Consider the following 16,561-nt stretch of genomic DNA (forward strand, 5'->3'; position numbering starts at 1 on the left):
CGGTCCGCTCGTGAGCTCCGTTTGAAGGGGCTCACGAGCGGACCCGAACGCCTCCGTCCAGCCCTGATGCAGTCTGAATGGAGCGGATCCGCTCAGACTGCATCAGTCTGGCGGCGTTCAGCCTCCACTCCGCTCGCCTCCGCACGGACAGGCGGACAGCTGAACGCTGCTTGCAGCGTTCAGCTGTCCGCCTGGCCGTGCGGAGGCGAGCGGATCCGTTCAGACTTACAATGTAAGTCAATGGGAACGGATCCGCTTGAAGATGACACCATATGGCTCAATCTTCAAGCGGATCCGTCCCCCATTGACTTTACATTGAAAGTCTGAACGGATCTGCTCAGGCTGCTTTCACACTTAGAATTTTTTCTAAGTTATTACTGCAGACGGATCCGTACTGAACGGAGCCTCCGTCTGCATTAATATGATCGGATCCGTTCAGAACGGATCCGATCGAACGCTAGTGTGAAAGTAGCCTAACACAGTTTCATTGAGTCCAAGTGTGAGTTAAATTAATGACAGAGTTCCTAGGATACTGACTGTTTCCTTTGTTTCCTATTGTAACCTTTGAGGTGTTTGTTTTTGTTTAGTATTTTTAGTTTTTTCTTTCATTTTTTTCCAGTCCTTCAGTAGAATCCTGCTGGTTGGTAAACAAGGCTTTCTTGGACCCAAGCAGCAGAATACAGGAGTAACGCAGATCGCAGGGATAACCATGAGTGACAAAGCAGGACATGGGACTTTTTAAAAAGTTAAGTAGTTACAGTACGTTTAACCCAGTATTGCCTAGAACAAATGAATCTGTGCAAATGTTATGGGAATCTCTGGTAGATCAAGCTGATTCCTATGACAAGTTGCACATTGCTAAGCGTGGTGTGTTGAAATAAACATCCAAGCGGCTCCACATGCTTGCTAAGCTGATGTGCATATTTCATGATGCCATTAGCAAGCTGGAGAAGGTGGGCCCAAGTGAAGAGACAAAGGTCCCTGCAAATTTGCATTGTTGTTGTTGTTGTACATGCAGCCAGCCAGTCGCACGGGGCAACACGTGAGGTGCATGGTGGACCGATGAGGGGCCAAATAGTATAACACACAGTTCATCAGTTTACTCACGGTTAGCAGATAGCCTCCCTGGGCTGGCAGCACAGTGTTGAGGTGGACAGCACGAAATCCTCCGGGGCACGCTCTGTGTAGGGAAGCATCAGCCAAGATGGTGGTTGAGGTGCCCTTGATGTTAGGGGTGCTTAGGGTGCTTGTTGCGGCTGAGTCCCTTGATGGTTTTTGTCGTGACGCCAGTACCGTTAATGGTGGTACAACCATAGATGCAACTCACAACTTTTACTTTGGATGTCTTTTGGTTGCAGTAGTACAATTATGCAGTCTCTTGATAGTACAGAGTCAATTCTGCAAATCCACTGTTTTAGGCTTGTCAGGTTTCTGGGTTTTGGAGCAGTGGGTTGCTTCAATGTCAGTGTAATTTTTGGTGAGGTTGCCGGAGGCTAGGGTGTCCTTCACATGAATATCCCAAAGGTCCTTTTCTGCCTGGTTTACGGCTTTTATCCTTTGGATGATTTTGAATCTGTCCTTTTCTCTTGTCCCTTTCTGGACTAAAACTTATTTTCAGAGCTGAAGTGCTGGATCTGCACCTTTTCACTCTCTGATCTTCACACTGACCTGTGGTCTCAACTGAACCTGTAACTACTCTGAACTGACTTGAACTGAACTGTCTCACTAGGCCTGACCTGGATATATATATATGGCCTGAACTTTACCCCCATCTAGTGGTGGGGTGTATAAATTACACCTAGTAGGCCTGTTAACAGGGATTTTGCAGATACATAAATGCAAAGTTATACTATACTGTACAATGCAATTATTAAGATCAAAAAGTACTTTTAAGCAGTGCCCCCACACACACGTAGTGGGACGCTGCATACAGAAGAGGTTAAACGGGTTTAAAGAAAAAGAAGAGGTACTTCTAGAAAAAGAGTCAGATCAGCATGCTGCAGTCTCAGTTAGCTGAGAAAGAAAAATATTATGCAGATGTTGATAAAGTTTTTATACAGCTGCATATGGAGATAATGGGCTATAAGGAAAAAGCAGCCTCTACAGAGGTGATAATGGCTGACCTGAGGACTGAGTTAACAAAGAGGGATGAGACAATTAGTAATATACAGAAGACAATAACTGAGCTCCCACATCACAAAGATTGCACTCAAAGCAAATTAGTGTTTTGAGTGCAAACAGGGGGACAGATGAGAGAGAGACTGCTCCTATGGCTGCCTCAGATCAGAATGATACCACTCTAATAGCTGTACAAAGTGCTGCTGGTGACACAGTTCGTGGATTAGGAAGTGGCATGGGAAATTTACAGACCACTCCCAACTCACGGACTTGGCACAGCAATACGGCAGAATTGCACTATTTCCATAACATAGAGAGGATGCAATTTCTGCTAAAGATATGTAAACTGATTCCTACATATGATCCAGATGCAGATTCGTTCACTTCCTGTGATATTTTTGAGGGACATTGCAAGAAACTTTCTGTCCTTACAAAATATCGCATGGAACTGTTTAAGCTTTGGTTGCCAAAACATTTTTTTCAAAGATTTGAGGTCATAGAGAAAATTGCCCCCAGGAATGCGGAAAAAAGTGAATAAAAACTTAGCGGCTCCACCCAGAATCCAGAAAAGAGGACTGGTGCACACCCCACGGCACCCCCAATGCCGTAGTAATGAAAGGAAATAGTTAAATGAAAAAGACGGGGTGCACTCAATAGCTAGCAATACATGGACCTCAATATATATGTCAATGGCATAAAACCCTTTTATTCCTAATAAAAAGTGAATAATATATAAAATGCAACTATAAAACTATAAAACAAACAAGAACAATTGAATGCGTAGTCTCTACCAGATAATCCCCTATATAGAGGTATTATGAGTACTGCACAGTATAGTCCCAATTGTGTAAACTGACCCCTATTGTAGGGGTATAATCCTCTTGTAAATCTGTGAAGATATTGGGGGTGCTGGACTACGCTGGCTCCAGTTGAATATATATAGAGAGTCTCAATTAGGGAAGTACCCCTCTTTTCTCGGGGTATAATCTTCCAGCGAGGTTGTCCACCTTTCACCTTACGGTCCGGTCGCTAGGACCTAGTTCTTCACCTTACGGTCCAGACGCTAGGTCCCAGTACATTTTCATTACCTTCATCACGTGGGACGCCACAAGGAGGCATGCGGACCAAGTAGGATGCCACGTAGGTCCTGGCAGCGCAAGGACAAAATACATCTCCCGGACGGCTCCGGCTGCGTGGAGTGGTAAAGTACTGAACTTACAGCCATAATTTGTTTTTATTCTATGTGTATGCAGTATGTTGGCCGTATATTCTGGGACATTGACGGCACAGAGTCTGCTATAATTATTATACCGCTTTTGTTGAATGAGGGCCGGATATTAGGCACCTATATGCAGAAAGACTTACCTGGTACATTGTTGCATTAAGTGATTTCTTCAAGCGGTACAAAGATGGACAACCTCGCTGGAAGATTATACACCGAGAAAAGAGGGGTACTTACCTAACTGAGACTCTGTCTTTCTCTCTCTCTCTCTCTCTCTCTCTATATATATATATATATATATATATATATATATATATATATATACAGTACATGGTAGAATATCTGCTAGGAAACCACTGCTAAGGACAGGCAACAAGCAGAAGAGACTTGTCCAACCAAACGCAAACCGGATGGAATAGCATGCCGCTGCAAGATGCTGTGGTAGCCATGCTGGTTCAGTATGCCTTCAATTTTGAATAAATCCCCAACAGTGTCACCAGCAAAGCACCCCACGCCATCACACCTTATCCTCCATGCGTCACGGTGGAAACCAGGCATGTAGAGTCCATCCGTTCACCTTTTCTGATCTCAAATTTGGACTCGCCAGACCAAAGCACAGATTTCCACTGGTCTAATGTCCATTCCTTGTGTTCTTTAGCCCAAACAAGTCTCTTCTGCTTGTTGCCTGTCCTTAGCAGTGGTTTCCTAGCAGATATTCTACCATGAAGGCCTGATTCACACAGTCTCCTCTTAACAGTTGTTCTAGAGATGTGTCTGCTGCTAGAACTCTGTGTGGCATTGACCTTATCTCTAATCTGAGCTGCTGTTAACCTGCGATTTCTGAGGCTGGTGACTCGGATGAACTTATCCTCCGCAGCAGAGGTGACACTTGGTCTTCCTTTCCTGGGGCAGTCCGCATGTGAGCCAGTTTCTTTGTAGCGCTTGATGGTTTTTGTGACAGCACTTGGGGACACTTTCAAAGTTTTCCCAATTTTTCGGACTGACTGACCTTCATTTCTTAAAGTAATGATGGCCACTCGTTTTTCTTTACTTAGCTGCTTTTTTCTTGCCATAATACAAATTCTAACAGTCTATTCATTAGGACTATCAGCTGTGTATCCACCTGACTTCTCCACAAGGCAACTGATGGTCCCAACCCCATTTATAAGGCAAGAAATCACACTTATTAAACCTGACAGGGCACACCTGTGAAGTAAAAGCCATTTCAGGTGACTACCTCTTGAAGCTCATCAAGAGAATGCCAAGAGTGTGCAAAGCAGTAATCAAAGCAAAAGGTGGCTACTTTGAAGAACCTAGAATATGACATATTTTCAGTAGTTTCACACTTTTTTGTTATGTATATAATTCCACATGTGTTCATTCATAGTTTTGATGCCTTCAGTGTGAATCTACAATTTTCATAGTCATGAAAATAAAGAAAACTCTTTGAATGAGAAGGTGTGTCCAAACATTTGGTCTGTACTGTGTGTGTGTATATGTATGTGTGTGTGTATATATATATATATATATATATATATATATTCAACCGGAGCCCGCATGCCATTGAGGTCCATGTATTGCTAGTTATTGAGTGCCCCCCGTCTTTTTCATTTAACTGCCCCCAGGAATGGCCTATATCATGATGAGGAAGACAGACTTTCCATCCTTATGAAATTGGTAACGGGGCATACGGACGTCACCCCAGAAGTCCTAAGTAACTTCGGGCCTACCATCTATGATAAGCCCTTGTCGCTTTGTGGAAGGTTTGAAGCTAAGTATAAGAAGGTGACAAAGGATCATGGTGTAGGAGGCCCCACTAGGCATGATACGTATGTTTGTGAAGTTTCCATATCTTAATACCACAATTTCTGTGAATATAGCTAAGGAGACATCTCTGATGGAGGCAGCAATGATAATAGAGCAGGTCAGGCAGGGTTTACTAAAGGGTCACAAGTCCATAAAAATAAGGAAGCAGGTAGCAGTTACTCACATTGCTTAGCATCCAGGGAGGGCAGAAACGGAGGGAGGGGGGGGGGGGGTGTGGTGGTGTCCTCTATGTACTGTCTTATTTGTAGTGTCTGTATCTTTATGTATAATGTCCATTGTTTTGTCATCGCTATGTTATCAGTAAACTATTTTTATATATAAGTATCTGCGACGGTTGTATGTTACTCCTGGGGTGTATGAAGAACTGGAGAGGTGTGTAATAATACACAGAACAAGCTGGTTATATAGGAAGCAAATACAACAGTCTAGGAATAGAATAGGGACAGAATACGGAGATGGACATAAATCTCTTATTTCCGATAAGCAAAACCTCCCTTCATTAGTTTTCTCCAAAAGGTCCAGACCTACCCAGGTTTATGTTACACTTTACATTATATGATTTTGCACTGTGTATCCTCATGGTCAGTAAGTGGTTTTAGATTTGACAGAGACAAATTATTATCATGCCAGCACATTGATTCCTTGATAATACTCGATGCGGTCATCTGATTGATGCATTGTCCTTCTCTTCGGAACAATCTGTCTTATAAATTAAAACCTACTTGTTTAAAACACCTGGATCAGCAAGAAGTAGTAATAGGACATGTTGGCTTTATGTTTTTAGTAGAGAAATAACAGTATAGGCTCCTAACTAGGCATAGGCCACCCAAAAAGTAAAAGTGGAAAAATCTGTATGGATGGCTACCCGGAATGGTGGATCCGTCTCTACGCTGGGGGGTGGGGGTTTGCCCTTTTTTTTTTTTTTTTGTTCTTCCCAACTTTTGTTGGCTCTTTTTTATTGTACAATGTTGTAAAATGTTTAATAAAAATGATCTGATTAAAAAAAAAAAAAAGTGTAAAAACAGAATGATAACTTTGCCATGGAAAGCTAATGGTACAAAACAATCACTGTAGAGTAATTATTGTAACAATATATGACCTCACAAAGGCCTTTTTATTCTACCTTGACTCTTTGATTCTTCCACGTGACACTTAATTTTGTTTAATGGTGCCATGTATATCATCTCTACAGTTTCTTTCCAGCTTCTCTCTTTAGGAAGCTTCAAACAAGCCCTTTAAAAGTCCTATCTGATTTCTAAAACTCATTTAAAATGTTTTCTTGTTTTAATATATGGGTAAAATAAGATGGTGTCCCATTTTTAGGACCCTTACCTTTTAGGGCTAATTCTGACAAGCAGCCCATGAATGGGCCAATTCACATGTCCAACTTTCTATATGGACAATAGGTCCATGCAAAAACATAATACTGCATGCACTATTGAGGTCTGAGATTTTTACACTAGGGAAAAAAACAGTTCTCATCTGTGTCTCTCACTCTAGAGGATCTGGCATATTCAGACATTACATGGACTTTCTTTTTTTATTTTTTTATTTATTTATTTATAAAATATAACGTAGCAAGGTACATATATAGGTATCTCGGACGTCAAGCATGACGTAAATTTTGTACATCTGAAAACATTCCATAGCGACAGGAAGCAATATCAAGTAGTGTACAGGTATACAAACGAGAAGACATTAGTCACATTTATGGCATATCGGATCCAAGGTGATGGTGTTTCTAGCTTTGACATTCGTATCGGAATGAACTCTAAATCAACTCCCACATTAATGTAGAGATGAGGATTGAGGATGTCTATATTCAGACCATAGCTTCCAATGTTTAGAAAATGTGTTGTGAGTACGTGTTTCCCAGGAGGAGATTTCCTCAAACCTGAACAATTGGTCGACCTTCAATTTCCATTGTTCTAAAGACGGAGTTGAGGTTGATAACCAGAGTTTAGGCACTAGCAGGCGGGCAGCAATCAGTAATTGTCTAAAGAGAAAAGAGGGGTGGGGAGGTACTGTTTGGATGTCAATATTGAGTAAAGCTAATGACGGGGACATCTGTATATTTGTATGACAGATCAGGTTGCTTAAATCAAATATGGTTTTCCACCATTTGTTGATGGACTTTCTATTGATACAAATGGACATGTGTAATGCCTCATTTCTCCTGTAATGGTGCTGCAGGGAAATTGAACAGTCACTAAAAAGTTCTCCCACGGATTACAGCTGATTGCTGTGGCAAACCTTCTCAGACAGTACCATATGCTCGCGGACACTTTGTTGGGTGTGCCTTATTCATTTTATACTAAATCGAGAGGTTTTCCTGCCCAGTATAGAAAGCCTAGGGGTGCTTTCTTCTGTAAGCACCTATTCTGATGTCCACATCATGTCCTTCTACAAAACATTTAAGTTTAAAATATTACTGCCATATGTAATTAAAGATTAGTTCTCTCTTTTAGAAGTGGGTCACTTCTTTTAGACGTGGAAATGATCTCTAAGTTTTTTTAAAGGTCCCATGAAATGGAGCCAATTCTGATTCTCTGTGTTGGAGGAAATTTTTAAAACATGACCTCATGTATTTGGCTGGAGGGAGTCCTCCTTTAATTGTTTTCCGCTTTAGAGTATTTTTTAATTTGGTTGGTAAGCTAAATCTGAGTTACTAGATCAATAGTTTAAGAAGTGATTTATTAACTGTTACAGATTATCTGTTTTCCATGTAGTTGAAGTGAAACACATTTCTTTTTGCCCTAGGGTTTACAGATCGGGACAAAGGAGCTTGAAGAGATGGGTGCCAAATTCTGCATAGGATTACTTCGCTTAAAAAGGCTGACCTCTCCCATGGAATTCAGCCTGCCTCCAAGCCTCCTGGATATCGAGAGTGATCTGATCGAGTCCAGCTGCAAGGTTGCAAGGTAATGTAATTTATTTTTATGGTTGACTGTCAAAATATTTGACTTTGTTCAAGTATAGTGTGTTTCCTTCTATTGTCAGTGTGCCGTGACCTGCCGTACTTTTTAGATGACAAATTCACCTGCTTGACCTAGAGCTTTCTACTTACTTCACTGCTCTGATAAAAAATATGTCATAAGTTTGCGTAGAATTTAGGGATAGCACTGAATTTATCTATTTCTAAAACAATTTGCTTTGTAAATGGCATCTAAGAAGGATTGGTGATCCCTTAAAAGCCACAAGTAGCTTATGTGCCTTTATGGTTACTCAGTTTAGAGCAGGAAGGGCATCTGAAGGCTCAAAACTTCAAGAGCAATTTTCCTCTCATAGTTCATTTGAACAAAAAATAAACCTTAAAGGGGTTGTCCAGCCGATAATATTGATGACTATAGTCAGGACAGGTCAGACTCCCGGCACCCCTGCTGTTTGAAGAGGAGGCAGGGCTCCATGCTAGTGCTGCTTTCTCTTCATTACACTGCACTTCGTCTCAGAAGTGTAGTGAAAGTATCGGCTCTATTCACTTGAAGTGAATGTAGTGTAATAACAAGGAAGTGGTGTTCACATGGAGCGCCGCCTCCTAGTCAAACAGCGGATCGGCAGGGGTGCTGGGTGTTGGACCCCCGCCAATCAGATATTGATTACCTATTCTGACGAAACCCAAACCAAACCCTTTAATGTAATGTAATTGACATGTATATAGGTATGTTTAGTCACTACAAATGAACTGGCTCTTAATTTATTATTTCCAAGAAATGTACAAAGGACCAGGAGGCATTGTTTGCATGAGATAATAATGGTGGAAACAATGGAAATATTAACAAAGATCCAGAGAAACTATAAAGCTGCTTTATAGGGTCAGGATTTTTTCCCCATAATGCAAAATTGATTACAGTTTGCCAGAGGGTTTTTGACCTTCCCTGGAATAAACAGTTGGACCAAGATTAGACAAACTTTTTTTTCAACACATTTAACAGAGGATTTCCTCTTTTCTATTATTTTTAGCATGAGCCTAGTTCATTTTTGTGCTGACTGCTATTTCATTAGGCTTCCAGTGTTATTGATGGACATCATGCAAAAAATAAATAAAAAGGTTCTGTAGTTTTCAGCAGGGAGATATGCAAAGACCATTATCCTACTGTATTGGTGTAAAAAAAATCCCTATCTTAAACTCTTTAACTGCCACTGACCAATATACACTGATGAGCAAAAGGATAATAATGTTTTGAACTTTTGACTTTCAGGCTTCATATCTCACCGTCCACTACAGCTTCGAACTTGAGACTACCATCATTTTATAGACAATCATCTTGGCTATCTCTACTATGATTTGAACTATTTAGCATACAATTAGTTATGCAGATTCTTGTCATGTAACTGCATTGTTACTGTTTTGCTCTTGGTGGTGGAACAATCTTTTTATTTTTGTTAACTACAAATTACAACCTGTTTTCACATTCCCTAATAGCTCAGTGTGTTATTAGGTTGATTTCCAAGCGAAAGGAAACTGATTCGAATCCAGGAGCAGCCATCAAGAAGATTTCCCAAGAAAAGAGAAACGGCATCATCCAGCTCATAGATAGCAGTAACATGGCCAAGAAAATTGCCAAACTGCCTCATGTGAGTGCCATGACAGTTGAAAGAATACAAAATGAAGTCCGTCCATACATTCCAAAGCCAAGAGGTGGACATCCAGGAAAAATATCAGAGTCAACAAGTCGGCTCAGCACAAGGTCTAACATTTCTGGTGCAACAAACATGGCAGTGGAGGTGGCTCACATGCTTTGTAATAAGAGATCACAGACGTCCATGCAAGCACTGTGAAACCTGCATTCCACAAGTCTGGAATGGTGGCTCTAAAAAAGGTGAAGCCTCAACTTCAATATCATCATAAGAAGCATCGGTGGACAGTAGAAAATTGGAAACAGGTGATTTGGAACTCTGGGCGAAAATGGTTCTGGAAGAAACAAGGGAAAAGGGGGCTAATGGATCGAGAAATTGAAGAAACTGTCAAGTTCGGTGGAGGAAGCCTGATGATATGGGGTTGTTTCACAGCCAAATGCGTTGGATACTTGACCAGGATCGATGGTGTTCTCAATGCTGAGCTACAGTATATGTGAGTATCCTACATGATGAGTTACTTCGTACACTTGAGTACTATGGGTATGAAAAGGTCGACATAGTGTCCCAGCAGGACAATGACCTAAAGCATACGTCAAGATTGGCGAAGAAATGGTTAAATGACAATGAAGTAGAGTTGCTGGATTGGCCCCCACAGTCTCCAGACCTCAACCCAATCGAACATTTGTGGGTACAGTTGAAGAAAAAGCTGTATTCGTACCCAAGTGAGTCGTAACAACAGTGGGAATGTGTAGAAGAGACCTGGGAATAGATTTTGGTCGAGACATGCTTGAATCTTGTCGGGAGCATGCCCAGAAGGATTCAGGCAGTGTTGAAAGCCAAAAAGGGATTTACAAAATACTAACAAAATAATACAAATTAAAATTAAAAATTTTTGGATCAAAACGGTAACATTGCAGTTACATGACAATAATCTGCATGACTAATAATATGCTAATTAGTTGCAAGTCTAATTTATGTATGAGATAGCCAAGATGATTGTCTACACTGAACAAAAATATAAACGCAACACTTTCGGTTTTGCTCCCATTTGCATGAACTGAACTGAACTGAATGATCTGAAACATTTTCTACATGCACAAAAGACCCATTACTCTCAAATATTGTTCACAAATCTGTCTAAATCTGTGTTAGTGAGCACTTCTTTTTTGCTGCGATAATCCATCCTACCTCACAGGTGTGGCATATCAAGGTGCTGATTAGACAGCATGAATATTGCACAGGTGTGCCTTAGACTGCCCCCAATAAAAGCCAACTCTGAAATGTGCAGTTTGATCACACAGCACAATGCCACAAATGTTGCAACGTTTGAGGGAGCGTGCAATTGGCATGCTGACTGCAGGAATGTCTACCTGAGCTGTTGCCCATACAATGAATGTTCATTTCATTACCATAAGCAATCTCCAAAGGCAGTACATCCAACCGGCCTCACAACCGCAGACCACGTGTAACCACACCAGCCCAGGACCTCCATATCCAGCATGTTCAACTCCATGATTGTCTGAGACCAGCCACCCGGACAGCTGCAGCAACAATCGGTTTGCATAACCAAAGAATTTCTGCACAAACTGTCCAAAACCGTCTCAGGGAAGCTCATCTGCATGCTCGTCGTCCTCATCGGGGTCTGGACCTGACTGCAGTTCGTCATCGTAACCGACTTGAGTGGGCAAATGCTCACATTCGATGGCGTCTGGCACGTTGGAGAGGAGTTCTGTTCACGGATGAGTTCTGGTTTTCACTGTTCAGGGCAGATGGCAGACAGGGTGTTTGGCGTCGTGTGGGTGAGTGGTTTGCTGACGTCAACTTTGCTGATCGAGTGGCCCATGGTGGCGGTGGGGTTATGGTATGGGCAGGCTTATGTCATGGACAACGAACACAGGTACATTTTATTGATTGCATTTTGAATGCACAGAGATACCATGATGAGATCCTGAGGCCCATTGTTGTGCCATTCATCCACGACCATCACCTCATGTTGCAGCATGATAATGCACAGCTCCATATTGCAAGGATCTGTACACAATTCCTGGAAGCTGAAAATATCCCAGTTCTTGCATGGCCACCATACTCACCGGACATGTCACCCATTGAGCATGATTGGGATGCTCTGGATTGGCGTATACGACAGCGTGTTCCAGTTCCTGCCAATATTCTGCAACTTTGCACAGCTATTGAAGAGGAGTGGACCAACATTCCACAGCCCACAATCAACAACCTGATCAACTCTATGCAACGGAGATGTGTTCCACTGTGTGAGGCAAATGGTGGCCACACCAGATACTGACTGTTTTTCTTGCACCCCCCCCCCCCCCTCTTACTCCAATAAGGCAAAACGGTGCACATTTCAGAGTGGGATTTTATTGTGAGCAGTCCAAGGCACACCTGTGCAATATTCATGCTGTCTAATCAGCACCTTGATATGCCACACCTGTGAGGTGGGATGGATTATCTCGGCAAAGGAGAAGTGCTCACTAACACAGATTTAGACAGATTTGTGAACAATATTTGAGAGTAATGGGTCTTTTGTGCATGTAGAAAATGTTTCAGATCTTTCAGTTCAGCTCATGCAAAATTGGAGCAAAACCGAAAGTGTTGCGTTTATATTTTTGTTCCGTGAATAAAATGATAGTAGCCTCACGTTCGAAGCTGTAGTGGACAGTGAGATATGGAGTCTGAAAGTCAAAAGTTTTAAACATTGTTACCCTTTTGCTTGACTATTCACTGCTGGCAGGTGCTTAATCTCAGTCAACAATGGGTATATTCATCACTAGAATCTCATGGGTAATCCCCAGTGTACCCAGGAAAAAGTGACTGTAGCACACATGCCATGGTCAGTAGTAGGCATTGTTTGAAAAAGGTGAGGGGGCTCAATCTAGCATCCCTTTAGCTTCCTTTGACGAAAAAGTTCTCCCCCCTAAGAAAAAAATGTAAAAAAGGCAAACCATTTCTTGTCTAAAATTATTTTACGGTTTTTAAAAATAGTGAACAATAAAAAATTTGATATATGTCACCCACTCGAACAATAAAGATAACAAGAAAAAATATTGGTAGCTTTGCTGTGTTTCTCCCTTTCTCCTCCAAAATATAGAAGTTACAGTAAACAATAAATGTTATGTACCTGAAAATGGTAATATACAACTATGTCAGCATAAAAATGTTATGGTTATTGGAATACAGCAATAGAAATTAATACAGGAGATAATTCCATTTACTTATGGCACATTTATGGAAACCTATAGCTGTGTTACACACAAGCAAATCTTCCTTTTTGGTCTTACTGTGCATGTACTTTGTGTAGGTATGAACTACAACTTAAAGGGGTTGTCCAGGATTTTAATATTGATGGCCTATCCTTAGGATAAGCTATCAGTATCTGATCATTGGGAGTCCCACACCCTACACCCCCTCAGGACAACTATTTCATAGTAGCTCTGGTGCTAGAAATTGGCTGCTGAACTACACAGCTCCCACTATTGTGTGCCTTCAATGGGAGAAGCTCTGCAGTAACTGACTCTGTCCACTACACTATGCAAGGGTTGCGTAGTTCTGGTGCCAACGTCCAGTGCTGGAGCTACTCTGAAACAGCTGATTGGTGGGGGTGCAGGTTGTCAGACGCCTAAAGATCAGATATTGTTGGCATATCTTAAGGATAGCCCGTTAATATTAAAATCCTGGAATACCCCTTTAATGTCTCACTGAAGCCGGCCATAATGCAAGATATCAAAGTATATTTATTTATAGCCTAAAACCAAAGCTTTTGTATGGTAACTACAGTATAATAGAAGAAAATGAACGTTATCCAATTATCCATTGCTTCATTATATTATAGCATTCTATGGTTTCACTTTACACGACTCTAAGTAATCTATGATGGTTACATTGATTCCCAATTGCGAAGAGTATAATTGATCGTGAGTAAGCACCAAACACAGCACTTGAATTATTGATATGTTGCTGATTTTATTTTGTTACTTTAATCCCAACTAATACTTTCTAAAATGGTGAAATCATTAGACCAGCAGAGAACATTAGTCGTACAGGGAACATTAGTCTTCCTGTTGCTCTCTTTCTGTATTAAGTTATATGTTCTGGGGCTTTTCAGGACACAATGAAGTTTTTGCCCTATCCCATGTTTTTTTCAGCTTAGTGAGGTTATTTAGAACTATATAGAATACATTTCATATTGTAGGGAAATAAGTGGAAAGTTTTATATGTATGTCTATTAAAAGAATTGCGCACAGGAGCTCCACTCCTGAGAACCTTATATTCATAATCCATAAAAATATATTTTCCCAGGTACAACATATGTTTATTCGTTGCACAGCTAGCCAGCTTTAGTATAATACTTTCTGAATTTCCTATAGTGTTATTGAATGACCTGTATTTTTTAGCAATTGAAATGAGAGAGTGAAATGTATTCCTTTTTTCTAATTTGTTTTTACATTTTATTTTATTTACATGATTATAGAGACATCCAACTTGCTTCAGTTGCCCTTAAAAGGCATGATTAAAATGTATCCCCTATCCATAGGTTCAGGGATATTACTGCTGGAAGGAATTGGGGGTCTCATTCACTTCTCATGAGGAAGCGGCAGGTTGAGCTTAGGCCTGGCTGCTCAGTTTATTCTGTGAGACTGCTGGACCCAAGTACAGTACTCGGCAGTCCCATAGAGAATAAATCGAACCTTAGGATGCACGCTTGACTTGCTGATCCATCTGGACAGGGGAGTGGGCCACCTGCTTTTCAGGATTGGCTGTGTGGCCTGTGGAAATTTCATTGTGCAGTGAAGGGGAGTAGATAAGTTGTGACCATTGTGACAACCACCTGCCAATCCCGTCGTACTATGCCACAGTTGTCATACAGGTCTCGTCCAATAGACCACTCTGGAGGCGAATCCACTGTGAGCACAGTAGACGTTTAAGATTGGTTGATGTGCCCATACATGATGGAAATCAAATGAATTTGCTGCCACCACTCTTCGTATTGAATCGGGCGAAGAGACCCCGGCTAGCTAGTCCTAAAGGGAAGAAACGGTTATTTGCAACCTAGCTAACCAATTAACAATTTATAAAAATAAGACAATGCGGTAGTATGTCTCTTCTGAGGACAGAGTTCTTAGCATAGACCAAATAATCAGGTAATGAGGGCAAAACTGTAACGATTAAATTGTTAGTTTTATTCTAAAAACTATACACAAAAAATATATACATTAAAACAGATAATATACCTGCCATTAGAACAGATTGGTTGGATAGAAATAGGTAAGAGGTGGAAGGGAATAGAATGTCTGTAAGTTCAGAATTACCGTGGTAAAGTCTCTAGTAAAAGATAAAGGGCCAGATTTATCATTAGCTCAAGTCAGAATAATGGAGTGAAAAAGTCGCAAATTTTTGCGCAATCACTAAAACTGCGCAAAAATTTGTGACTTTTTTCTGCTCTGCACTATGCTCGCCAGTTTTCTGAAAGTGGGCGTGTTTTCTTATGTAGATTAATCTCTAGACAGATTTACTATTGCGACTACTTAAAAAGTCGCAAAAAAGTCGCAAAAAAATGCGCAATTTCACTCCAGTGAGGACCATGCTTATCTTATGAGACTTTTTAATAGAACATGCGACTTTTTCGTAAAGATGTGCGACTTTTGTAAAGCTGCTTACTGACGGATAAACTGCTACCGTCAAACCACATTTATTACAGTCTTAAAGGGCCGATCATAAATCTGACTTGGCTAAAACTGACTTTAGCCATATGTTAAAGTGGAGTGAGCTGTCAGAGTCATGATAAATCTGGCCCAAAGTCTTTGTAAGGAATAATCCAACATGGCGGGGTGCCCGTGTCCAGCGGGCGGTCGTGATGTTAGTCGACGTCAGATGGTTGATGAAGGACAATTTTGCGTATCATCTGATATCAATTATGACTGGAAGACAATACAGTGTGCCTGAGAACAGTCATATCTCAGAGAGGGAATTTCAGATTGGTTTGCAGATTTCAATAACCTGAACAACCTCTGAAGAGATGGTTCCTTTCATATTTCAACCTCTGAAATATGAGGAAAATATGGTAAAAATATGAAATCTATGGATTGGAGGTGACTTTCAGGTCATCTTCCTTCTTGTACCAACCAGCTGTGTGATAAGGATCTGTCCTTTTCTTCTGAAGTTCGCTGCCCAGGCTAAAGGTGTGAGACCTCCTGCGATGCAGGAGCCACACAGACTGGGAAGATGCACTTTTTATGAGGTTTTGTCATGATGATATCAGAGTGATGGATGTATAACCTGGCAGGAGGTGCTCCTTTGTCCTGGAAGATTCTTTTGGCATGGAGGTGCTAATTGACTCTGATCTGTGAGCTGTGCTAGCAAGGTAAATTACTTCTGGGTTGAAAAAAAATAATAGATTTTAACTCTTTGTGTGCAGGAGAGGGCTCTTGTGATTTATTTATTTTTTGTGATTTTAAAACCGGACGCATTCACGATTTCTTCGTATTGCTGAGATCGCGAAGCGTCACAACCATCACCTAATGTGAATGGTGGATTCTGTCTTATATTATACAGAGGTGATAGATTCCATTGTAGGCCTGCCTATGATGAGGTGACGCGATAGGAAGAGTGATCTCTGCACAACAGGAATGGTCAGATTATTAGGTGGTCCGTGCAGAAAACAGCAGGATTATTTTTTTTAAATATAGATAGTGGTATATAAAATAAAAAATAACATCACAAACGATTATAAAAACTATATGTAACATAAATACTTGACTTAAAAAATAGCTTATTTTCTGATTACACATTCCTTTAGCATAC

At 40.9% G+C, this 16,561-nt stretch overlaps 1 protein-coding gene across 5 annotated transcripts in view; it reads left to right on the plus strand.

Annotated features, from left to right (window-relative positions):
- The window catches only part of AGTPBP1 (ATP/GTP binding carboxypeptidase 1), a 182,909-nt gene that overhangs the window by 152,317 nt on the left and 14,031 nt on the right, over positions 1–16,561 (plus strand). For all 5 annotated transcript variants that reach the window (XM_044273638.1, XM_044273644.1, XM_044273631.1 and 2 more), the window contains one exon: positions 7,928–8,088. In XM_044273638.1, coding sequence (XP_044129573.1) covers positions 7,928–8,088 — 161 coding nt within the window. The remainder of the gene's footprint in view (positions 1–7,927; positions 8,089–16,561) is intronic.

This window comes from Bufo gargarizans, chromosome 1 (genome assembly GCF_014858855.1).
Source record: "Bufo gargarizans isolate SCDJY-AF-19 chromosome 1, ASM1485885v1, whole genome shotgun sequence".
Lineage (NCBI taxonomy): Eukaryota > Metazoa > Chordata > Amphibia > Anura > Bufonidae > Bufo > Bufo gargarizans.